We start from the raw sequence: 25662 nt of genomic DNA on the forward strand, positions 1-25662 counted from the left end.
ATAACTAGATATAACCGGGAATTCTGGCAGCTGAGACAAATTTAAAGGAGAAGGGGGTGTCAAGGTAGGAGAGGAATATGTAGCTTAGTCATCCCCAAGAGAATCCATCCTGTGCCCCCTTCCAAGGCAATTGGGAACAGAGACAGTCATGCTATGGGGAAGGCTTAATACTATTGGAGGAATCACACTTTAAGAACTGGGGCAACCAGGAAAAACCTGCAGGAGGCTACATCTGAGTTGTGCTTTGAAGGAAGCTAAAGATGATAATCCAGAGTGAAAAGACAACCTCTAAAAAAAGAGACCTCTACATTTCATCACTGTGGGAAAAAGCTCTAGTAGCCTCATTATAGTTCTGATGCTGATTACCTGATCTATCTTGACTTATTACTGAAATTGGATCCCTGCCTTCTCTGACAATGTCAGACCCAGTGCTCAGGGAAGATAGAGAAGGAAGAGTGTTTCAGTTTCTGTATTGCTTCTATTTTTCTCAGCCAAAAGAATGTCCTTCATACCAGAGGAGTAGATAATATGAGAACTTCTAGTCATTTTAAATGATTCCAAAAAGCAGTACAAGACAAACTACATGCTAGAAAGGCAACGTTATCTCAGAGTGACTGTAAGCAATCTTTGTGAAATCAGGACAGATGAGAGACATACCAGAAGATGTTATATCCATCCCAGGGCTCGCATCCTTGGTATTACTCTGGGTTCAGTTTGTTTCATCCTTTGTGTCTCCCAAGTAACTGTGGGTCTCTGATCCACACTGGTCAATTTCTGTGTGGTGTTGGGAAGGATTTAGGACCAAGTCAAAAGCTGACTAATTTATTAGGTTTGGAAACCAGTGATGCAAACTGGGCCTAGGCTAATCTAGGCCTGAGAGTACAGTTTTAAGGCCCCCACTACTCTAACTAACTCCTCTTCCTGCTCACCACAAGGGTACAATACTGTAACACATAAAGAGGACCTCTAGATTTAGGTGACCTATGTACAAATGGTCAAAGAAATTCAAAATATTATTATACAATAAATAAACTGATGCTATCCATAAAAGAAAAACTGAACATTCCTGAAAATTAAGGATTTGGTGACAAGAGAAGTGATTAATGGGCAATCCAAAGGCTGGCTGGTTTGAGTTACATTTTATGAGCAACCTGTGTTTTCCGTATGCCCTTGTTGAATTAGCAATAGAACTACACATTAGTTTTAAGACTCCCTCTCGGATAGGGACATCATAACGTTTTTTAATTGGGGCTGATAAAAAACATAGCACCACTTGTAGGTTCCTGAGAGAAGTGAGTTGTGAAATTGGGTTTTCATTAAACCTAATGATGGAAAATTAAGCATAGAGAGTCTACTGGAAATGGTCCAATATTGAAAGGATGTCTTTTCCACATTTATAGGAGGTTAATAAGGGGATAGGTAAAATACAAAGCATTGAAAAAGGCCTCCAATGATGTGAATTAATCAACCTTGAAATTCCTTCCATTCAGAATCCTCATACTGTCTTTCATTAGTGCTGCCATCATTGTTAATAGACATGTTTTTAGCTTTTGCTCTAAAATTTCAAATGTGGTTTTTGTTTCATTCACCATGATGATTTTTTGACATTGAATATCTGTGATAATAGCTGGCATTTACAAAGCATTTTGAGGTTTACAAAGTACTTTCCATAGTACTTTGAATCATTTGAATCTCCCAACAACCCAGAGAGGTAAGCAGAACACATGTTTTCATCCCTATGTAATAGCTGAGGATATGGAAGCTCAGGGAGTAAAGAGGACTTTCCCATAGTCACACAGATAATTAGTGTCAGGTGAAGGATTCAACTTCCAATCCATCATCATCACAACTGCATCACGTCTAGGAAAGTACTTGATATATTCAACCTTGACTTTGGAAATATTAATTAAGCATCTCATAGTAATCCCCATGCATTTCTTATCATAGGAATATGACCAGGATGGTGAGACAACTGGAGATAATGATATACAAGAATCTATTTAAGTGACTGGGGATTAGCCTACAACCCAAAGAATTTAGAAGGGACAAGATCATTCTGTCAAGTGTTTAAAGGATTGTCATGTGAAGCACTTTTTCTGCTTGACTCCACTAATTATTAGAAGTTGAAGAGAGACAATATAGTCAAACACTCCCATTCAAACTAGACAAAAGTGGAATGAGATGAAGGTAGTGGATTCACCTTCCCTAGAGGTTTTAAAGAAGTTGGAATGATCATTTTTCAGAGCTACTGTACTTTCAGGTATTATTCAAACTTGATGCCCTCTGAGAGGTCATGACAACAGCAACAACACTTTACATTTATATAATTCTTTAATGTTTTTATATATCATTATTTGATCCTCCACAAGACTTAAGATAATGATTAAATGTATATGGTAAGGGAGAGTGAAAAATCAAGGATTCCTAGTTTTGAGCCTAAGTAACTAGAAGGATGGTATTACCCTTGAAAAAATTAAGAAGAGGAATGCATTCTCAAATAAAGATATTGAGTTCTGCTTTAGACATGCTGTGCTTGAGATATTTTTAGGATATGCATTTGGAAATGTTCAATAGATAGTTGTTTTTAGAAGATTAGTGCTCAAGAGAGAAACTAGGGTTGGAAATGAAGATCTAGGAAGCCTATGCATAGACCATAGTAGTACTCAAAGGAATAAATGAGGTCACTTAGAGAGATAGTATAGAGATAGAAGAAAAGAGAATCTCAGATATTTGTGTTATATTTGACCTTTGGGAGCAGAACATGACTAATGATCCAGCAAAGGAGATGGAGAAGGATCAGTAAGAGAAACAAGAATCATGGAACAATGTCATGAAAATCCAGAGAGGAGAAAATATCTGGAGAAAGGGAGGGGTGACCAGTGTCAGATACTACAGATAAGTCAGGAAGGATAAGTTCTGAGAAAGGACCCTTGCATTTAGCAATTAAGAGATCATTGATGACTTCAAAGAGTGGTTTCAGTTCAGCCACAAAGGTAGAAATCAGAGTTCAAGATGCTAAGAAGGGAGTGGAAAGTAAATAAGTAAAAACACTGAGTATAGAAACTTTTTATTCCCTTGGAGTCTGGCTATGAAAGGGAGGAGAGATACAGGATAATAGAATGGAAGGATTATAAAGTTATCATAAAAATATCAGAGATTGTTGTCATCATTGTTATTGACATGGACAATACATCCAGAGTACATCCAATATTTTGTCTATGGAAGTGATGAATTCTTTTGTCTCTTTCCACTAAAATTCCAAGAAAACAGAAGGAAACAAGCATTTGATAAGTACCTTCTGTGTTCCAGGCAGTGTGCTAAGCAATTTGCAAACATTTATTTCATGTGATCTTCAAAACAACCGAGGAGGTGGGTGCTGTTATCTCCAGTTTACAGCTGAGGAAACTGAAGCAAACAGAAATTAAATGATTGGTGCAGGGTACACAGTTCCTATGTGTAAGGCTGGATGTGAACTAATGTCTTCTATGTCATCTATAACCAAGGGAAAGAGACTCTATATCAGAGGTTCTTAACGTATTTTTTTTATCATTGATCTTTTTGGCAGTCTAATAAACCTAGGGACCCTGTCTCAGAATAATGTTTTTAACTGCACAAAATACATATGACTACAAAAGAAATCAATTATATTCAAATGCAGTCATGAAAATATTTTTTTTAAAACCAGAGCTTGAGCCCCAAGTTTAAAAACTTCTGCTCTATCCCATTCCTTGGAAATATGTTCTTTTTTCTTGGTCCTTTCAATCTGGAAGCTCAATCCAACTTATATTGCAACAAATCAAAGAACTAAAGTATACTCACTAAGTCTACCCTTGGAAAAAGTGCTCCCTTCACCTGTGCAGATCACAACCATTCAACACCCTCTCTTCCTGTGTAATTCTTATCTGTACTTTATATCTCTGTAAATTCTCCATTGCTCTGTAGAAGAGTTAACCAGCAGACTTGAAACATGCCTATAGCTCTTGACCTATGTTATAGCTACTCAGTAGTTGAGCTGTCCATCTGTTATTATTCCTTCTAGCTATGTGATCAGCCCATCTCCTTTTCCACCCCCTTATCTCTCTCACCCAATTCTGCTTGTTTTTTACATACTGAAAAAACAAGAATAAATACTTGCTGCTTCATATAAATATAGTGTTCTTTGGTGTCAAGCTGTCTCAATCCTCAAGCCTTTTCTTACCTCAAACTTAGAAGCCCATCAGTACATTAGATTCTTGCAATGTAGGAACAAGCTAAAGGGCCCTCTGAGCTCTGAAAAGCAATCAGAAGGAAAAAGCAGAAGGCTCAGCAGAAGCAAAGATTGGGATTGGTCCACTTTCCTATAAGCTTGTGTGCAATATTCCTAGGAAAGCTTATATTGATGGACAGGCTTTCATGCTGTCATTGATAGGATCCAAAAGGGATCCATCAGATGTGAGACAATTTTCATGTTTCATAACAAAAATGCAACTCATTCACATTTTATCTTGTCATTTTGGAAAATGCACTATTTAGTTCTATACGACAAATATTTAAACATCAACTATGTCTAACTTTTCTAGTTTGGGGGCATACAAAGAAAGATAGAATATAGACCCTAGTCTCTATGAGCTTGCGGTCTAATGGGGGTGGGAAGAGGGAACATACAGGTAATACAGCATTGTAGATAGAATGCTGAACTTAGAGCCAAGAAGACCTGGGTTCAGATCCTGTCTTAAAAACCCAGTAGGTATGAGACCATGGATAGGTCTTTCCCTCTCAGAATCTCATTTTCCACATCTGTAAAATGGGAATAATATCCGGATTATCTACCTCACAGGGTGATTTTAAGGATAAAACCAGATAATAAATGCAGAATGATTTATTAATTTTAAAATACCATAAAATTATTTATATTATTACATGAATAACTATGATAGAAGATAAGAGTGAGAAAAGTGCAAAGATACAGGCAAGTGATTTGGCATGGATAGGACTGGGAGAAGTGGCATCTGAATTGGACCTTAAAGGAAGAAAGAAACATTGGCAGGTGAAGACAAGGACATGGGAGGACCATTCTAGGTACATGACTGTAATGTAATGCCAAGGAAAGGTCCAAAATACCAGCATAGGTGCTCTCCATTTTACTCAGTGACAACCCAAGAACAGAGAAGATCAAGACATGACATCATTCAAAATACAGCATTTACTAAGTGTGATTAAATAACCTCCAAGTACTCCCCCACCCCAAGACCTTCCATTCATTCAATCAATTACAAAGTCCCTGTTCTAAACACTACTCCACCCCTAGGCTGTACCTTCATTTAGTCCACCACAAAGTCCCTCTTCTCAAATGGAGATTAGTTTCCAAACATAAGTAAAGTACATTCATTTGTTCAACCATAGAACACAAAAAGGTCAAAAGTTCCCCACCCCTGGATCACAATTGAATCTACCCCAGAGTTACATCAAGTTTAAGCATAGCACTTAATACCCAAATGGAGGTAGTTTCTTCATCTTGACAAGAGGCAAGTTCTCAGCAATCTTAGTTCCTGGGGAGACAAGGCTTAGCAAGGCCACAAGATACATTGCCAGTCTCTTCGTTAATTCATCCTCTGTCTGCAGAACAGTCCTAGGACCCCTGAAAACATTAGCAAAACACTCTCCCAGGATTTCTGTAAACATACAACAAGAAAATCCTTCTTCAGGGTTTCTGAACCAACAGAAAAGTTCCCAGACCCCTGCAACAACAGCACTGTCCTTCACTGGTGGACAGTATTCACTCTCTGTCTGATGGACAGTCTCAGGAGCTCTTAGCCAACAGCCAGGTTCCAGGACTTCTTCAACAACAGGACTGTCTTTCACCAGTGGACAAATCTGGCAAAACAACATAAAAACAGACAGACAAAGTACCAGCAAAACAGCCATGTCTCCTCAGTCCTTTGCAACTCCATGGGCAGGTCTCAAAAGTCCAGGGCAATTCAAAGTGGCCCTCAGCAATCCTCTCAGTCTCACTCTGCCTCCACGAGGGTGCTGCTTCCAAAAAGTTCTTCTGCCTCTCTCCTGTGTCTCTCCAAATCTATGTCACCAGCTCATCCCAGTTCTTGTCTCTCTTTTCAAGTCAACAAGTCCATCCCACAGGTGGGATTAACAAGCTCTGGTTTTTAACACGATCAATTTGAAAACCAAGCCAATACAGGGGGATCTTTATATTCCATTACTATCACAATGACGACATGAGCAAACTTCTAGAGAAAAAAAATAGTAAGACTAGAATGGAGTATTGTTGACTTTTGCTTGACTATACACTGCCAGAAGAGGGGTAGCATGAAATGTTTGAAGAATGGGTTAGAACCAGATAATAGAGAGAGAGGTGGGGAGAGAGATGGGGAAGGGATCTTGAATGTTACTCTTAGGAACTTGTGCTTTATTCAGTAGGCAATTAGGAGTCACTGAAGGTTTTTGAGGAGAAGGATAATGTGATCAGAGTGTTTAATTAGGAAGAATACTCAGCTAGCCTCCAGAAAGGTGAATTGGATCAGGGTTTGCCTATAGGTAGAAAGAACCGTTTGAAGGTTATATATGTAATCTAGGTGAAAAGAGAAGACTTTTACTAGAGCGGCTGTGGTGAGGAGAGAGAAGATAGGTGTGATAGATAATGTTGCTTCATGCTCATATGTACCCTCCCTATGGAAGGGACGTAGGGTCTTCACATTCTCAAATCCACTACTTGCATTTTTACATCTCTTTATCAGTCTGTTTCTGCTGCCCTGAGACTCTCTGACAGATTACCCTGAAATCCTGGCATTGGTGTGTCAGCCCCCTAAGCTGCCTCAGGAAAATGTACCACTGCTCTGTTGATTTCCAAGGTCACTTTCTGCCAAGCGACTCAAGCAATAGGAAAAGAAAAAAAAAAAGTCAAGGACGAAGGGGAGAAACAGCTAGTGGGTGACAGTTTGCTTTTCCTTCCTCTCTCTGAAACAGGCAGCAGCCGTGGGGAATTGGCCCAGCCCACACTGACCATCCAGACCCATCCGTACAGGAGCTGTGAGCCAGTGGAAATGTCCTACCCCCGGGACCAGTTCCAACCTGCAATCCGGGTAGCAGACCTATTGCAGCACATCACACAGATGAAGCGGGGTCAAGGCTATGGGTTCAAGGAGGAGTATGAGGTGAGAAACCAGGGGGAAAATGGGAGGGAGAAAGGGGAGAAAAGCTTCTTTTCTAAATGTCAGTCAGACTGCCACCATCCATTCTAAGGAAGAGTTCACATTAGAAGTGTTACGCCTCACTGACTGTGTGTCTACAACATTCTGGATGTCGCCCCAGATATAGACAGTGAAGACTTCTTAAAGCAAACACCACTAATCTGGAATTTGAGTGTAAGGAAACCTAGTCTGGACTGAGTTGACCTTCAATCTCTTTATTTGTTTGCCTTTAAATCTTTCATTAATACTCTTTTTTTAAACATCTCTCCCTTCCCAGTGACTCCCCCCCACACTCAACAGAACCCTGCCTTATAACAAAGAAGTTTACTTAAGCAAAACCATCCAACAGACTGGCCATGCCTGACAATATACACTTCACTCAATGCAGAGAAGTGGGAGACGCTTCACCATCAGCCCTCTGTCATGATTAGGCATGGCATTGTTCGAAGTTCAAATGTTTTTCGTTGTTGTTTTCTTTACATTATTGCTTCACCCTGTTTATTAAATAAGTGCTTACAAGAGACAACAGTGGAAAGTGCACGGAATTTGGAATCAGGGGCTCTGTGGTCATAGCCTGCCTTTATCACTGCTACCGGTGTGGCCTTGGGTAAGTCATGTTACTTCTCTGCAACCTCCTCTGTGAAGTGAGGGGGTTGGCACAGATGACCTTGAAGGTCCCTTCCAGCTCTAAGTCTGTGAACTTATGAACCTAAATAAAATGGTACAGCTGCAGATGAGAGAAGAGTGGGCTGGGAGCCAGGAACTACCTCAGTCCTGGTCCTAGTTCTGCTGCTAACCAAGTCACATCCTCACTCTGGACCTTAGCTTCATATATTGAAAAAAAAAAAAGAGATTAAACTGAGTGATCTTGAAGATTTTTCTGAGACCTAACAACCTCATGCTGAGCAGCAGGAAACTAGATTGAACCCAGCACAAAGCTTGAATATTGTTTTTTAAATTTCTAATTTTCATTTTTGGTTTTTCCATTGCCTCTGTTTCTGAATATATACCTACCTGGCCCAGCAAGCCATTCCTTATAACAGAAAAAAAAGGAGGGGAAGAGAGGGGAAAAAAGCTATTCAGCAAAACTAACATATCAAATAAGTTTAATGGTATAAACAATGTTCCACACTCAAAATCCCCTACTTCTTTAAAGAAGGGAGAAAAGGAGGTACCTTCTGAATATTGCTTTTAAAAATCCATAAAACAACAATTTATTAATATTTACCCCAATTTCCTAAACAATTGAAGGCAAAAAAAATTATAGTTAATTGAGACTCTAATCTAATAAGATTTGACTAGAAGAAATTTAGTCCCTCCCTTCTAAAAGCATTCAGATGTCACCAACCATCCTCAATTCATATGTAAATATCACACACATATTATGAATTCAGACACATGCATGAATGTGCCTTGAATGGAATTGTTGCACAATTCACTTTGTAGAATGACTCCAGTAAACATTTTTTAACATTACAGTAGCCTTATAAATATATGCAAATCATCTCCTCCCAGCCTTCTTCAAAGAAATGGGGAGGCAATGAATGTGAAAATTGTTGCAAATAATATCAGAAGCCATCTCTGTGGTGCTTGGCTTTGCTTAATTGTTTTTTTTTTCATTACAAGGAAAAGCTAGCTTGTAAGGGGAGTGTTAGAGAGAATATATCCAATGCCTACTAGGATATTTTAAAATGGCATCAATAAAGCTTTTAAAATAAAATAAAATACCCCCTTCAAAGAGAAGAGAGTAGCATTTGTAAACTATAGGCCAATGAGAATTACATCTAATCCTGGCAAATTCTAGGACCTGCCATTAAAGGTATAGTTAGTGACCATCTAGGAAAGAAAATGGTAATCACCAGGAGCCCACATAACTTCAGCAAGATCTGGTCATGTCAACCTAATCTCATTTCTATTTTTGACACAGATTTGCCAGACTGGTAGACCAGGGCACTGCTTTAGCTATGACTTACCTATATTTTAGCAAAGCATTTGACAATATCTGTCCTTCTCCTCAGTATAAAATGAAGATACACAGTTAGGTGGATTCCAAACTGTTGACAGCTGGACCCAAATAATAGTCATTGATTATTTGAAGATCAGTATGGAGAAAGCCAGCAGAACCCTCTTCCTCCAGGGTGGGTTGGGCTCTATGCTACTTAACATATTTGCCAGTGACTTGGTTAAGGATGCCAATGACTGCATGTTTATCCAGTTTGTAGATAGCTCAAAGGAAGGAAAAATAAGCACATCAAGTGACTGATCCACAAAGGTCTTAATGGGCTGGAATGCTAACCTAAATCTCATAAGATCAAATTTAAAAGGGATAAATGTCAAGTCTTATACTGGGATTCAAAAAATCAACTTCACAAATACAAGGTAAAAGACAAGTTGCTGGACAGTTCATTTAAAAAGATCTTGAGGTTTTCAAGAAATACAAGCTCAGTGTGTCAGAAGCGTGGTCTACAAGCCAAAAAAGCTCATGGAACTTTAGGCAACAAGACTAGGGGCATTATAGTCACATTCTCTTCTACCCAGTCAAACTACACAGGGAGCCCTGTGTGCATTAATGGGTGCCACATTTTACAAAGTAGAGAATCATCTGAAGGAAGGCAAACATTATGGTGAAGGGACAGCAGATCATGCCATTAAGGATGTTTAGCCTGGAGCAAGCAAACTCAAATGCTTTCTCTATGCCAAGCACTGAGGTACAAATACAAGCAAAAAGATAGTCCTTACTCTCAAGAAGTTTACATTCCAATTGGGGAAGACAACTCATGAAAAGGGACTGAAAAGTGTGGAAGGAGAGCTGGGAGGGAAGATGGCACCCTAGAATGGACATCGTGTCAAAGTCCAGAGAAGTTAGAAGCATAGCAGTGAGGAGGATGAAGTGTGGCTGGCCTGGGCCTGTTCCCAAAATGGAGGCCTCAGGAGAGAACTCATCCATAGAAGAAGGGGGCCGGGATGGTAGAGAGATGGTCCACGGTGAGAAAGCAATTGAGACATGGGAGTGAAGTGCAAGAACCAGAATCACAGGAAGAAAATGAAGTATGGCAGGTCAGAGAAGAGAAGATATAGAATTTAAATAGAGCTATTATAACTATCTTCAAGTCTTCATAGGGTTATCCTTTGGAAGAAAGTTTAGACTTGCTAATCTAGGCCCCATAAAATAGAACTAGTATGAATGTGTGGAAGTGAAATCAACACATTGAAGGATGATTTAAGAAGAAAAAAACAAAAATACTTCCTAATTGTTAGAGCTACGCAAAAGGGGGGTAGGTTATTGGAGGAAGTCTTGAGTTTCTCCTTCACCATAAGTGCTCAAGCAAAGACTGAATGAGTACTTAGTTATATGTGGACTAGCTTCTCACCAACCCAAGATGAAAGTTTTGTTGAGGTCGTACTAAACTTCTTTTAAAGTCTTTTACAAATTAAATTTAAGTCAATTAAATTTAACTCAAACATCTATTCAGTCCCTATTGTATCTAAAGCGCTGTGCTGGGTCTGAGATTGAGAGAGTGATACAAAGAAAAATAATTAAATCATCCCTGCACATAAGGAGCTAATATTGTGCTATTGGGTTGCAACCTATATAAAAATAACTATAGTATAAATATCATTGATCTAGGGTTGAAAGGGATGTTAGAATTTACCTAATCCAAACCCCTCATTTTATGAATGAAGTATAGTGATTTGTACACGCAGGTAGTGAAAAGTAGAGATGGAATAGTACCCAGAATGTCTTGCCTTGGCCTTGACTCTATAATCTAGACTAATAGGGGCCAGTGAGAAGAAACACTTATGCTGCCATCTTGGGAAACTTAGCACCTTTTCTGAGTTCTCTTTCTCACCCCCACCCCTAGACTTTACACAATCCTGCTCAGACCTCTAAATTCTGTGATCCTATGGAAGCCTCCTGAGGCACAGACTGCTAGAGTCACAAAATCATAGACTCCTAGAAAGTCACAGCTATAGGCATCTTCATTTAACAGAGAAGGAACCAGATACCCAGCGAAGTGCCTAAGCGCACATAGCAAGTTAGTGACCGATCCAGGACTAGAATCCAGGTCTCCTGATTCCCCCAGCTAGTGTACCAGCCTGTTCTGCTATTACCAGATGGTAATAGTATTAGGAAAACATTAGCTCTCTATGGCCCAAGAAACAGGAAGAGAGGTGACAAGGGCTCTTTAAAGTAGAGGAGATGAAATGTAAGGAATAAAAAAAATGAGGGATGAGGAAGGCAATGAGAAAGGGGCTTTATGATGGAGGGATAAGAGGGAGTGAAAATTGGTAATGAAGCAAACTCAGTTCCAGGCATTCTGTAATTGTAATGAATGAAACAAGCACGGCAGGGTGACCATAAGGTAATATGTTATTACAGCTCCATTAAAACTATTTAAAGAAGTCAGCAACAGCTGTGAGAAATATGATGTAACTTAATGAAGGGAAAACATTTGCTCATTTTTCAGCACTGGAAGAGTATGTTCTATGGTTAAGGTTATGAAGGCAGCCATTTCCCTTAATCATCCTTCAGGGCCATATTGGTACACTTATGACACTGTATTGTCTAGAAATGGAAATTATTCAGTAGTTGAGCTGGAAAAGTTCTGCATGATTATATAGCACAATCTCATTTTACAGATGGGTAAACTAAGGACCAAAGTAGGGAATTGACCAATCCAAAGCCACATGTTGAATTAGAGGAGGACTCTGAGACTAGAACTGAGGTCTCCTGGATCTTGTGTGATGCTGCCAGTCTGTTCCACACTTTGTGCTTTTCTGGGAATAGATATTTTGGTCACCCCACAGTCGTCCTTTGCATGACCCATAATTGAGAGATGTACCTTTCTGTCTCTGCCTCAGATAGCAGAATCTTCGGATTTCAGGAGCAGAAGGGACTTAGTCTTACTCCTTCATTTTACAGATGACTAAGCTAAGGCTTAGGGGAAGTGCTTTGCCTGGGGGTCACATATAAACTTAGCAGCAGAATTAGGGGTGGAATTTGGTCCTCCTGACTCTAAATCTGATGCTCATTTCTCTATATCAGGGGTTCTTAAGCTAAGATTCACACACTCCCAAGTTGTCTGGCAAGGCTTCAGAGAACTGTCTTCCCATTAAGTGAATCTCTCACCAAGCAGCAGGATGGTATAGGTGAGAGATTTCTAGACCTGCAGTTAGGAAGACTGGGTTCACATCCTGACTCAGATACTTCCTATCTGTGTGACCTTGGGCAAGTCACTTAATCTCTCTTGTCTGATTCCTTGTCTACAAAATTAAGGTCACTTCTAGCTATAAATCTATTAATCACTGTTAATGAGAAGAAGATACTCATTTTTGTTAGCAGAGCTCTCAAGATCAGCAAGAAAGAGAGTAGAACAAAGAGTGAAGAAAGCCTAAGACAGAGCTTTATAGTACACCCATTTCTGGAGAGTAGTAGATGAATGGTTGTAGATAAGGAAATTAGTGTAATCAGACAGCTAGGAGGAAAACCGGCAGGGTCATGGAAGCTCAGCAATGAACATGTCCTCATGTTCATTCATGTTCATGTCTCAGCAATGAACAAGGTGTGTTGAGAAGTTCTAATATATACAGAGACAAAAAAGAAAGCAAAGAGAGTCAGGGCTCATAAAAGACCACTGTATACCAATGGAAAAGTCATTGATAACATTGGGAGAGAGCAATTTCAGTAGGGTAGTGGGAGTGGAAGCCTGACTGCAACAGACTGACAAGTAATTCAGGGTTAGGAAGGGAAATTAGCAAGAACAGATAACTCAGCTGGGCATGGTAACCCCTACTACTTGGGGGGAGATTCTCAGATCTGAACTCAGGAGTTCTAAACTACAGAGGGCTAAGGTGATTGAGTGTCCACACAAAGTTTAGCATTTATAATGTGAGCTATCATGTTGCCAAAGGAGGGATGTAGCAGCCCAGGTCAGAAATGGATCCAGTCAAACCTCCCATGCTGATCAGAGTGGGATTGAGCCTATGCAGCAGCCTTGTACTTCTAGCCTGGGTGAAATAAGGAAACCCAATCTTTCTTATTTTTTTTTAAGTCAACAACTTTAGTTGTTTAATAGTAAAAGGAAGGAAAGATATCTGATAATACCTTCATGTGGCAGGATTAAGTATTGCAGATTGTAACTCTGAATCACAAGGATAAGGAATGCAGGGCAGGGGAACTTGCCATCCATAAAATGGGAGGAGAACCAATCTTTTCAGGATCCTATTAAGCCTAAATGAAGCACCTGCATAGGGAGAAACTGATCATACCAAACACCAAGGATCTGGGTAGTGGATGTAGTCGAGTTCACATAAGGCCCATGGGTCAGTAAATATTTGTTGATGTTCCCTAGGGCCTGACTGAACTCGCCTACAAGCATTTATTATGTGCCAGAACATGTTTAAGTGTTGATAGTACAAAGAAACACAAAAAACTTCCTGCCTTCAGGAAGCTCACATGGAAGAAAGAAAGTGGAAGTAGTAAAGTACATACAAGATATATACAGAGGTCTAAGGTCATTGAGTGGGGTATCTTCACTTCCACCTCACTAGGTAGAAGTACCAGCTGGGAGGACTGGAAAAGCTCTTCTATAGAAGACAGAATCTGAGCTGAGTCCTAACAGAAACCAGGGGAGCTAAGAGGTGGACGTAAGGAGGAAGAGCCTTGTAGGCATGGGGAATAGCCATGCAAAAGCATGGAGATGGGAGATAGAATGTTGTATTCTAGGTACCACAATGGTTGGTCCACCTAACTCACTATGGCTTCCATGGAAAGGTCAATAATAGCCCCTAGCCCAACCCTCTGTGGCTTATTGTTTAACCTGTCATGGCTTAGAATGAGTATAAATAGCAATTGTTTTCTGTTATGGCCAGAAACTTTAAGGGTCTTCCCTTACTAGACTGATGTTTCTATGATGGTAAATTAGGCCATCTTTTGTCTCAGTTCTTACCTAGGCATTAGTCCTTGAATGAGCATTGCCTCAGACAGACTGAAGCCTGGGAAAGACTTTCAGTTTAAAGAGGCCAACGCCATCCACTTCATCTAGGGCCACCACCAGTCATCTTGACTTTTGTCTTACTGCTGGCCTTCAGTGAGTGGAGGAGAGGGTGAGGTCCGGGTCGGCCTCACTTAAAGTCAAGACATCGCCCTTGTGATGTTTTTGCTCCTCTTTGGGACTGAAGGACAACAGCTGCCAATGTAGCTAGATTATATGGCGGGTAGAAGAGAATAAAAGTGTGAAAATACTAGGAAGGTTGGAAGGGGCCCAGTTAGGAATAACTAAATACCAAACAAGGACCTTGTATTTGACCTAAAAGTAAGAGGGAACCACTGGGCTTTATTGAGTAGAGGGAATGACATGGTAAGACCTGTGTTTTAGAAAAATCACCTTAGAGGATGAATGGAGGACGGATTGGAGAAGAGTGAAAACTGAGGCAGAGATATCAATGAGAAGGCAATGGTGAGGGGCGAAGAGATCATGAATTGAGGTGGTAGCTGTGTGAATGGAGAAAAGGGGATTACCTTAGCAACTTGAAAGGTGTTCTGAAGTGAGAATCAATACGATTTGGCAATGAAGTGGATGTGCATGATGAGTCAGAAGAATTGAAGGGTCACTGAGTTTGGGAGCCTAAGTGACTGGGAGGGTGGCAATACCCTCAACAACATGAGGAAGGTGGCAAAAAGAGAAGAGAAATTGGAGAGAAAAATAATGAGTTCTGTTCTGAACATGTTAAAATGCCTAGGGGATATCCAGTTCATGCAGTTCAGAATGTACAAAAGGCAGTTAATGATGCAGGACTGTAGTTCAGGAAACAAGCTGTGGTTGAATATATGGATCTGGGAAGCATCTGCATACAAATGCAAATTGAATTCATAGGAACTGATTAGATCATCAGTCAAGATAACGCAGAGGAAGAAGAGAAGAGGGCCCAGAACAAAATCCTGGGGGACACCATTGGTAAGTAAGATATGGATGAGAGACAAGCAAAGGAAACTGAGGAGCCAGACAGATAGGTGACAGTAATGTCCCAAAAATCCAGAGAAAAGAGAATATCTACTAGCTCCAAAGCCTTCCCCAAAATGGAGGAGGAGAAGACCTATGAAGAAGATGCCCCATTCATCTTACAATCGCTGAGGCCTTCCACTGCTTCTGTCTCCCCGAAGTCTGGGATCATTATCATTTTAGAGCTAGAAGGGTCCCTAATGGTCATCTAGTCCAGCCCTGTCATTTTCCAGAGGACGGCACTGAGACCCAGAGAGATTGAGTGATGTACCCAAGATTTCAGAGACAAGATTTGAACCCAAGTCCTCTGACTTCCAATCCAGGGCTCTTCCCGTTGTGTCTTGCTAAAATCCTAGCGGTGGCCTAGGGGCTAGACTGAACTTTCAGGTAATGACCCAAGATGGCAGGGGATAAGATACCCTGTGAAGACAGAGAAGCTGCATGTAGAGCAGGCACTCAGCTCGTAACAGGGTGGGTCACAGGAAATATAAGCTCTTTGGCATCTAATGGAGTTGAATTCCCTGTGTATACAAACCATCTAGCTCTCAAGGGCCCAGTCTCTAAAGATTCTGCTCCAGTAAAACAAATAAACAAATGATAAAAACTCTAGCCTCTAGATCAGGTTCTTTTCTCATAAAATATGTAATCTTCCTTTCTGAAAAAAAAAATGCATATGACACTAAGGGACCCTCCACAATTACGTATGTGCTATAATAGAAAATCTATGGGTCAGGAGACTTGGGTTCTACCCTGGCATTGCCCCTAATGGGGCAGTAATGCCCCCTCCTTGGGCCTCTGAGCTCCATTTGCCCTGTGAGTGAGGGAATTAGATTCAGTGATCTCTATAGTGGCTTACCATGCTGCTAACATTTTCAAATTCTACTTGTGATGCCATGTCCAAAATATCAAGCTCCCACTCTCTAGGAAGGAATCCAAAAAATGTTCTCCATGAAAGTAAAATTTCAAGGGAAAAAAGAGTGAGATCTTTCAATCTTCCTTTTTTGTTTTTTTCCAGGAGCAAGACTCCCATGAGACCCCAGATCACCAAGCATAGGAAGGGCAAGGGCATTGGAAGAAAAAACATAGATTCTCAGTGTGGGAAGAGTTCTTCTGTGGTCATTTAAACATTTCTCCTGCCCCTAAGCACTGGACAAACCACCTGAAAGATGGCTACCTCCCCTAGGGCAAGCGATTTGTGAGGCATTTCTTCAGCTCTGTGATAGGCTGGTGCTAGCCTCCTATGAAGGACTTGGAGAAGGAGAAGGGTAGGGCAGAGGCCCTGGGGCACCTCTGAAACACCTTTTAGTATTCAATATGCCTAACAGTCAGGATCAGAGTCATTGTTAGTGATGGCCTTACTTTTGACCCAATTGAGCCTGCACCAGCATCATAGTCAGTATTTGAGGATGTATAATGGACTCCTCCACAGGATCTTATGCTTTCTCAAGAGGTCTCATGCCTTTTCTTTCTGAAAGGTTCCCATGCCTAGAAGCAAACATGTGCCGGTGCACACAGAACCACACCCAGACACACACACTTAAGTCAAACCTATTACATACACAAATGCATTTGTCCCTTTGAGAATTATTTTCTACTTTCCTTCACTTAGCAAAGCTCATCAGTTACATCCTCTTTAGTGGCAGGATGCCAGATAATGTTTGCTCCCCCCATGAATCTCAGAACTGAGCCATCCACTGCCAGCTCCTGTGGGTGCTTTTCTAGCCCTGACCTTTTGGGCTGCCCAGCATTGTGGGTACAGCCTTGCACAGTTGCCTTCTGATGCCCATCAGTTATTAGTTTAATATTTCAAAAACTGTTAGAGCTTGAAGGAGCCTTGAAAATCATCTAATGCAACCCCTCATCCACACAGTGAAGGGAGGTGACTTGGGAAATTGGAAGTGCTCTGCCCAGGGTCATGCAGTAAAGTAGTAATAGAAGATCATTGATGTGGGGGGTGAAGGGAGGAGCAGAAAAGGTGAAAAGGTGGAAGGGAAATATTATCTCATTTAATCCCCACGAAAAAACCCTGGGAGGTAGATGCTATTATTATCTTCATTTTGCAGATGAGGAAACTGAGGCAAACAGAGGTTAATTGACTTGCCCAGGGTCACACAGCTAGTACTAAGTGTCTGAGCCAGATTTGTACTCAGATCTTCCTGTCTCTAGGTCTGGTGCTCTGTCCATTGAGTCACCTAGATGCCCTGTCTAAACTTAAGAAAGTATTAATAATACATATTAAACTTAAAAATATATTGCATGCAAAAATCCAAATTGCTAAACATTTACCAGCACACCTGTGTATTGCTCTATGAGCATTATCTGAGTGCAGTAGAAGACTCAGAAATGAGGTCATCTCCAGACAGAAAGTTTAGTGATTGTAGGCATCATTGTCATCATCATCATCATCATCAGATAATAATAATAATTATTAATAATTATAATAACTGATATTTATATAGCATTTTATAATTTGAAAAATGCTTTACTTTGGTATAGCTAAGCGGCACAGTGGATGAACGCTGGGCCTGGAGTCAGGAAGACTCATCTTGACTTCAAATCTGACCTCAGACACTTGCTAGCTGTGTGGCCCTGGGAAAGTCACTTAACCCTGCTTCCCTCAGTTTCCTCATCTGTAACATGAGCTGGAGAAAGAAATGGCAAACCATATTCAGTATCTTTCCCAAGAAAACCCCTGATGGGATCATGAAGAATCAGACATGGCTGAAACAGCTGAACAACAACTTAAATCCATTTTTCATTTGAGTCTCACAATATCTCTGCCTAAATTCTATAGATAATAAAAAAATCTCCCTTCTGAATAGCTAATTAATATGTTCTCCTACAAGTCTAAGTGCTGATGATACTGAAACAGGCCAATAACTCTTGTAAATAGCAGTTCTTGGGCCTTTGTTCAGAGATAGGGCCTGGATTCCCTTCCCCACCCACAGTAATAGTCCTGGGGAGGCACCCCCCACCCCTAGTTTATTTCTGCAGTTGTTTGGCAGATTCCACCCTAAGGCCAGCAGCTGATCTCCCTTTCTCACCAAATGTCTTAAGCCTGGGGCTATTTATTCATGGAAAATTTGCTTTCAGATGTGCTGTAGATAAGTCCTGTCTGCTCCCTTCTGCTCAAGAAGCTATAACAGACTTGGGATTTCCTCATTGTCCATGTCCAAAAAAGTTTTTGCATCATTCTGCACCTTCCATTACCTCTCTGTCAGGAAATGAGTAGCATGATTCAGAATCAGTCCTCTGGTGTCACGTTTGGACGTTGCATTGATCAGAATTCTACCTATCTTTCAAAATTGTTTTGAAGAATTTAGGATTTTGTCAGTGTGAGCAGCTCCTAGTGTAGGAAATCTTTCCACTGAGTTGAACTGCAGCCTGTTTGTGAGATAGTAGATCAGTCTTAGGGCATTGCCTGTGGCACAGAGAAGGTAAGGAATTTGCCCAGACCGTTCAGGGAGTGTGTGAAGTGGAGATGGAGCCCAGATCTTTCTGAAATCACACCTAACACTCTTGCAAAAGATAATAATGCAAGGGAATTTGAAGAGAGAGAAGGCACTAGCCAGGGGGAGTCAGGAGACCTAGGTTCTGATTCACTGTGTGAGCACTGGCAAGTCACTTCCCCTCTCTGTGCCTTTAGTTTCTTCTTCTATAAAATAAAGGGGTTTAATCTCCATTCTGGCTCTAACATTCCAGAAGCCTAAGTCTATGAATTCTTGGTCTCAGCCCTTCTTCATAAGGACAAGGTGAGGACCTAGTTGGCCAAGACTTCCAAAATTATTCCTCCGGGACTAAAAGACTCGTCTTTAAAATAAATAAATAAACAACAAAAAGCTCTTGGACAGTGGGAAATCTGTCCAAGTGTGAAGACAAATATAAAAATAGAACTCAACACACAAAGGGTAAGAGAATAAAAAAAGGAGAGAGAGATTGATAATGGATTAATATAATGAGATGGCAATTTTGGTTTCAAAAGAGTATGATTAGATTCCTAATGACTGTCGCCATTCTCTGGTCAATCTACTGTAACCAGACACTAATGCAAAAATAATGCCCCTCTTCCCTCTCACTTTGAAGATGGAAATGAGCATCCCTTTCATACTTTCACCCCTTCATTTGTTTTTGGCCAAGAGATTATCTTGTATTAGGTAGCAGCTCTCTGGAAAGGGAAATGGATGTGTGATCAAAGTCCAGCAATTACTTGATTATTACATCTCCCTCCTGGACATTTGAATTAGGACTCGACAAGTCTGCCTTTGTCAACAACGTTTGCAGGAGAGCCTGACATTGTTTCTGCTGGATCCTGTTAGAGGGAGATACCCATCTCTCTGGGTATGAATGGCATAGCTTGTTATGATGTCTAATGTATATGTCCTGCTTGTTATATCTCTCCTGGAAGGCTATGTTCTGAATGCCATATTTTAGGAAAGACTCTGACAAACAGGTGGCCTGGAGAAGGAGAAGGATGTGAAGCCATGGCATGTGAAGAATGATTAAAGGCCCTGGGATGTTTAGGAAGAAATGACTTAGAGGGGCCATATTCACTGAACTCAAAATATCAGGGGACTTGTTATGTGGAATAGTACTGTTATGTATTCCCTAAGGTGAAAAGTAGTTCCAGAGAGACAGATTTCTTCTCAAAAGAAGAACTTCTTACCACTTGAGCTGTCTAAGAAAGAAATCAGCTACCTGGTAAGGCACTGAGTATCTTGTCACTGGAAATATCCATGTACACACTGAATGACCACCTGCCATTTCACTTTTCTGGGTCTTACTTTTTCTGTCGGCAAAATGAGAAGGCTCAATCATAGCTAAAGCTCCTTCAAGTTCTAAATCTCGTGAGCCTTTGCCCTTCACATTATACTTCAGATTATACCAGTCTGTGAATGAATGAATGAATGAATGAAACAAACATTTATTAAGCACTTAGTTCTGGGATCTAAGCTAAGGGAGACAGTCCCTGCCTTAAGAAAACATATTCCAGTGGGGGAAACAACACACAGAAGGCAGGCAGTGATGACTAAAGAAGGTCACATGGCTCTTAGTGAGTTTCAGGTATAGTGATTTGGGGAAGAAGATGCAGGGAAGATGGCCAAGGTGAATTAGGTTAGGAATTTGGGGCCACCTGGATATAATGGGTTCTCATCAGCCAGGAGCAGGATTTCAAGCAGGGTAGCAGCAATAGTAGGGTGACATGTCAGGAAGATCTGGAGGTGGCAATGAATAAAGCATGTCATCTGTCCCCGTAATATCCTCCTGGCTAATTGTGAACCCACTGTAGGAAAGAACTGTATTTTGCATCTTTGCACCTCTCCTTAGCTGAGGGGAAATTTAGCCTGGTTAATCCCCAAGGCCCCACCTAACCCTGAGATTATATGATCTTCTGTTTACTCTGCCATCATTGTCTCACAGTCAGTAACCCTGGAGAGCCTTTCATGTACAGGGTATGTTTTATAGATCCAGTAAATATTCAGTGTTGTATCAAAGTCTTCCTAAAAAATCCAAGGACACTTCTGTGTGGGTGATATTCTTTCAAATGTGGGATCTTTTCTAGGGGTTTGTTTTAAGGAAAGAGAGATCCATAGAACCGAATGACTACCATAGAAGAGGTCAAGTGGAATGTTCTGGTTGGGAGCATACATTATACCATCAGTGTTTCCACTGTCTCTGCTGGCTCTGCAAGTGGTTGTATGGCAATCTAGAGGTCAGCTACATTGCCAGAGAAATTATGGCAAGTCATCCACTGACCTCTGCTCTCAGGAGGGGAAGGAAGGCCATTGCTTCTGGGCAGGGTTTAGGAGAGCAGAGCAGTCTTAAGAATCCAGCAGGGAAAAGTCTGATAATGGTTGGCTTATCTGTAACCCTAAGACCTATGATTTATTCTGAGTGCAACTATCATGGTGTAAAGAGGTGTGGATTTGGAGCCAGAGGGCCTGGATTTGAATCTTGGTGCTCTCTTTTTACCTCTATTGCTAAACCACCCTCCCCCCACACACACTTTCCCCATCTTTAAAATGAGGACTTTGGACTAGAAGATTTCTAAGGGCCCTTCTCACTCAAAATCGCAGGATCCTTTGCCCTTATCACATTCTACTTTACACTTACCTATATATATTTTGGAAGAGGGAAGGTAGGGCAACTGGGGTTAAGTGACTTGCCCAAGGTCACATCAGTAGTTTTTTTGTGTTAAGTGTCTGAGGCCGTATTTGAACTCAGGTCCGGTGCTCTATTCACTGTACCACATAACCATCCCATCTGTGTATATCTTAAGAGAATCTCCCTCACTCCCACTCCAATAAACACTGATAGCTTTTTGGGCTAGACTTGCCTTTTTTCATTAGTTTATTTATTTTTAGTTTTCAACATTCACTTCCATAAATTTTAAATTTTCTCTCCCTCCCTCCCCAATTCAACATACAATCTGATACAGGTTCTACACATACATTCCTATTAAGCATATTTTCACATTAGCCATGTTGCATAGAAGAATTTTAACGAATGGGAGAAACCATGAGAGAGAAACAAAACAAAAAGAAAATAATCTGCTTCACTCTGCATTCAGACTCCATAGTTCTTTCTCTGGATGTGGATGGCATTTTCCATTATGAGTCCTTTGGAATTGTTTTAGGTTCTTGCATTTCTGAGAAGTTGTCTATTTTTTTTAAACAATTCTTGACACATAATGGGTGCTTAATAAATGCTTGTTATTTGATTCATATTTGTATACTTAGAACAGGAGCCTAATAAATAATAGGAGCCTAATAAATGTGTATTGGAAAAACGAGTGAATGAATGAATGAACCCTGCAATCCTCTCTCAAACCTAAACTAGTCCTCCTTGGCACCAGCTAAGGATGTAAAAACAGAGCACCTAATTCTGTCCTCGCTATAGGAGTCTGACCCACAAGCCCAATTACTAACTAGAAAAACCCTTTACATCATCTCACCAAATGAAAACATCGGTCTTCCTATTGATTTTCTACTGTAGTACCTGGAGAGCACATATACTTTAATCATTTGGGGAATAGAGAGTGAAAGCCATCACTCCTGTGAAGGGGAGGATGTAATTCAGCGAAAGTGCCCCAGGCTGCTTTCCTAGGACACTCACTCACAGATGTCAGCTTGGATGAGGGGAGATAGCTTCCTTTTCTTTTTACCAAGGGACCTCATGGGGTTGTCCCAGGAAAAAAAAAAAAGTGGCTTAATGTCTACTCTGTCCCACCTCTAGCTCCATTCTAACACTGCACGTATGACTTGGCATCTCACAAAGTGACCATAATAATAATGAGCTGACATTTTATAAAATATAAATTTATATATAAATTTAAAGATAAATTATATAAAGCATTCTATAGAATGCTTTAAGGTGTGTGAAGTAATTTTCCTATATTATCTCATGTGTTCCTTTTAACCTCCCTATGAGGTGGGTGCCCCCATTTTATAGATGGTGAAATTGAAGCTCAGAGACAGTAGTTGACTTGCTTGGGGTTGCACAGTTATTAAGTTTCTAAGGTAGGATTTGAGTTCAGATCTTCCTTCATTCCAAGTCTAGCATTCTATCCTGGATGCCGCATTGCCCTTCATTCTTGTTACCACTGGATGGAGAAAGCTAAGATATCCACGATGGGGCTCAATTCCTAGATTACACCAGAGTTCATGCTTAGTAGTCACTCGCTGTCACAGTCAGTTATTCCTGCCCCTTCAGACACAGATGATCTCAGAAACCCAGGGTCCTGATCACGTTTGCTTCTCATTCAGGAAGCCTTGACAGCCAATGGCCTTGTAGGAAAACAACCAGCTATAATTGGCAGACTGTCAGCCAGAGATATCCATCCCACATCTCAAAGCACTAAGTGAATTTCAATTGGGCTTCAGGTCTTTTGGCTTTAACACAAGATAAACTGTGAACAATCCTTTCAGCAGGTGGGAGCCATTGTTCACAATGGTTAGATTAGATGGGGGCAGAAGTTGGGGGGCGCGGAGAACAGGTGGAAAACTGGGAGAGACAGAAACAGAACAAGAACTGAATTTTCCAATAGCCTGGAATTGGACTCAGCTTTTTTCCCCTGGATTTTTTGACCTCAGATTACAAAACATATTGTATCTGCTATGATAGAAAAAGGCAATGTTTATATGATCGTGTTCCCCCAGATAGAATCCTCCAAGTAGAGCTAATTGAGGCCTGAAGAGAGAAAACAGATATAATAATAATGGTGATAATTATTATTATGACAATAATAATAGCTAGTGGTTTTATAGCTCTTTAAAGTTTACAAAATGCTGTACGTTTCATATCTCATTTGAACCTAGTTTTATTTCTGCTCTCTGTTTTTAAAAACTGTATCTGTTTGAAAACCAAGCTGTAACCAAAAGCTGTCTTTGGTTAGCAAAGGAGAAAATGAAATTCTAGACAACTGTATGTAAGGCTCTAGATGGATTAGATTTCATCTCCTTCCTGAAAGTCTGGTTGAGTTTGAAGATGTTTTCCTTAAAATTAGACTGAGAGCAAACATTCTGGCTGGAGGAGATAAATGTCCCCCAGGCAGTGTGCTATATTGGAAAGTGGGGTAAGAGGGCATGGGTTCAAATCCTGGAGCTGCTAATTACTGTGTGACCTTGAACACATTATTCAACCTCTTTGAGTCTCAGTTGCTTGTCTGTAAAACAACGTGGTTGAAACTGATGATTTCCACACTTAGTATACAATGGAGACACTAGTGCCCATAGCTACAGACTTAATATGGGCCTTATGAAGGAATGAATAATAAAGCATTTACTAAGTAAATGTTATTATCATTTATTATTTTATTTATTGTTATTAATTTTTATTATTGATGTTACTATTATTATCAAATATTTATCAAGTAAAACTCTATGCCAGTCACTGTGCTAAGTACTGGATATGCAGACAGAGGCAAGCCGAGTGATCCCTGCCCTGGCAAGGCCTTTACATTCTATTGGGGTTAGACAGTACCTAAAGGGGATTTGGAAAGTAGGGGTAACATAAGGTGAGAGGTCACAGATCAGAGTCTGGCACGGGTGGTTCGAAAGTACACTCCAAGTTTCTCATGAAAGGACAATGAGAAAAATGAGGGCAATATGGTATCTCAGATGATACTTTGCATGCACCTGAAAGTTTATAGTCTCTTTATGGGGTATATTGTCAAGAGACATGAGTTTTAGACAAGGGTGTGCTGGTAAATGTTTAACAAGTGGCTCTCAGGGTAAAAAATGTACATGTATGACACACTTTAAGTTTAATTTGCCCTGTTAACATTGTCTTCATCCTTTCTTAAGCCTAGACAATCAACAAAACAACAAATCAAAGCCCTGATTTGTAGCATTTGCCAGTTTCCAAAGTGTAAATGTTCACACTGAAAATTTAACAACCAGCTTTCAAGAGCCAATACAAACTAGCTCTAGCAAACCTTGGTTCTGAAAATCCTAAGTCTCAGTGTCATCCATCTGGGGCCAACTGCTCCAGACACTTCTTTCCAGGATTACCAGGAAGGTAGTCATCATGGTAGAGCTCTGTGAAGGATATGCTCCAAGGATGTCTTGGTTTGTACCATCTTTGTCTGGGCCTTGGGGGAATGCAGTAGTCATGAGAGTTTAGAATGAGGAGTCCATGTAAATGTGCAGCCACAGTTGTAATTACAGATGTAATTACAGCAGGCTTAAAGAAAACTGTGATTAAAGTATAAATAGATAAAACACCATCACTTCTATATCCTGTATACCCAGCATGTTTAACCATATGAAGAGAAAAGCATAGTTTAGAACAGGAATGGAACTTGAGATGCAATACAAATCCTTCATTTACAGATGGGGAAACTGAGGCCCAGAAAGAAGAAAGGACTTCCCCAAGGATAAACATCAAAGACCACAAATCAATCATTCATTGATAAAGCATTTATTGTGTCTCATATGCTGCGGATTCTGCTAGGCTCTGGGAGAAGCAAACCCCCCCCCAAAAAAAAAATACAGCCCTTGCCCTCAAGAAGCTATTGTTTCAGCCTTGGCTTATCAAGTTGATCCCACCATCAAGAAAAGCAGCAGCAAAAATTCTCCTTCCAAGTGTCCAAAGTTAGTCATTCCCATTTGCAGTCAGCTGACTTCTGAGTCCCAAATGATCTATGAGAATGATACTCCACATGCACTTAGGATTCTCATAGTCTCTTTATGCAGTTGATATATTGGGGGAAATCCCAAACTGGTTGTCAAGAGACATGAGTTCTAGTTTTGGGTCTCCCACTAACTGATTTCATCACCTTAAGCAAGTCATTTCTCTTTGGGCCTCAGTTTCCCCATCCATAAAATGAGGGAGGGTTTGGATGAAATCTTCTCTAAGGTTGTTTCCAGGTCTAAATTGCTAGCACTGTCTAAACCAGGGGGAGATACAGATAGATAGATAGATAGATAGATAGATAGATAGATAGATAGATAGATAGATAGATAGATAGATAGATA

The 25662-nt window shown here is 40.5% G+C and overlaps 1 protein-coding gene across 3 annotated transcripts in view; it reads left to right on the plus strand.

The window, feature by feature from the left end:
• PTPRT (protein tyrosine phosphatase receptor type T) overlaps positions 1–25662 on the plus strand; it is a 1346273-nt gene that overhangs the window by 1239189 nt on the left and 81422 nt on the right. For all 3 annotated transcript variants that reach the window (XM_069077714.1, XM_069077712.1, XM_069077713.1), the window contains one exon: positions 6961–7148. In XM_069077714.1, the coding sequence (XP_068933815.1) occupies positions 6961–7148 (188 nt within the window). The remainder of the gene's footprint in view (positions 1–6960; positions 7149–25662) is intronic.

The sequence above is a fragment of the Petaurus breviceps genome, unplaced genomic scaffold (genome assembly GCF_028583685.1).
Source record: "Petaurus breviceps papuanus isolate PSGF00001 unplaced genomic scaffold, PetGlider_PUasm1.0 90994, whole genome shotgun sequence".
Taxonomy (NCBI): domain Eukaryota; kingdom Metazoa; phylum Chordata; class Mammalia; order Diprotodontia; family Petauridae; genus Petaurus; species Petaurus breviceps.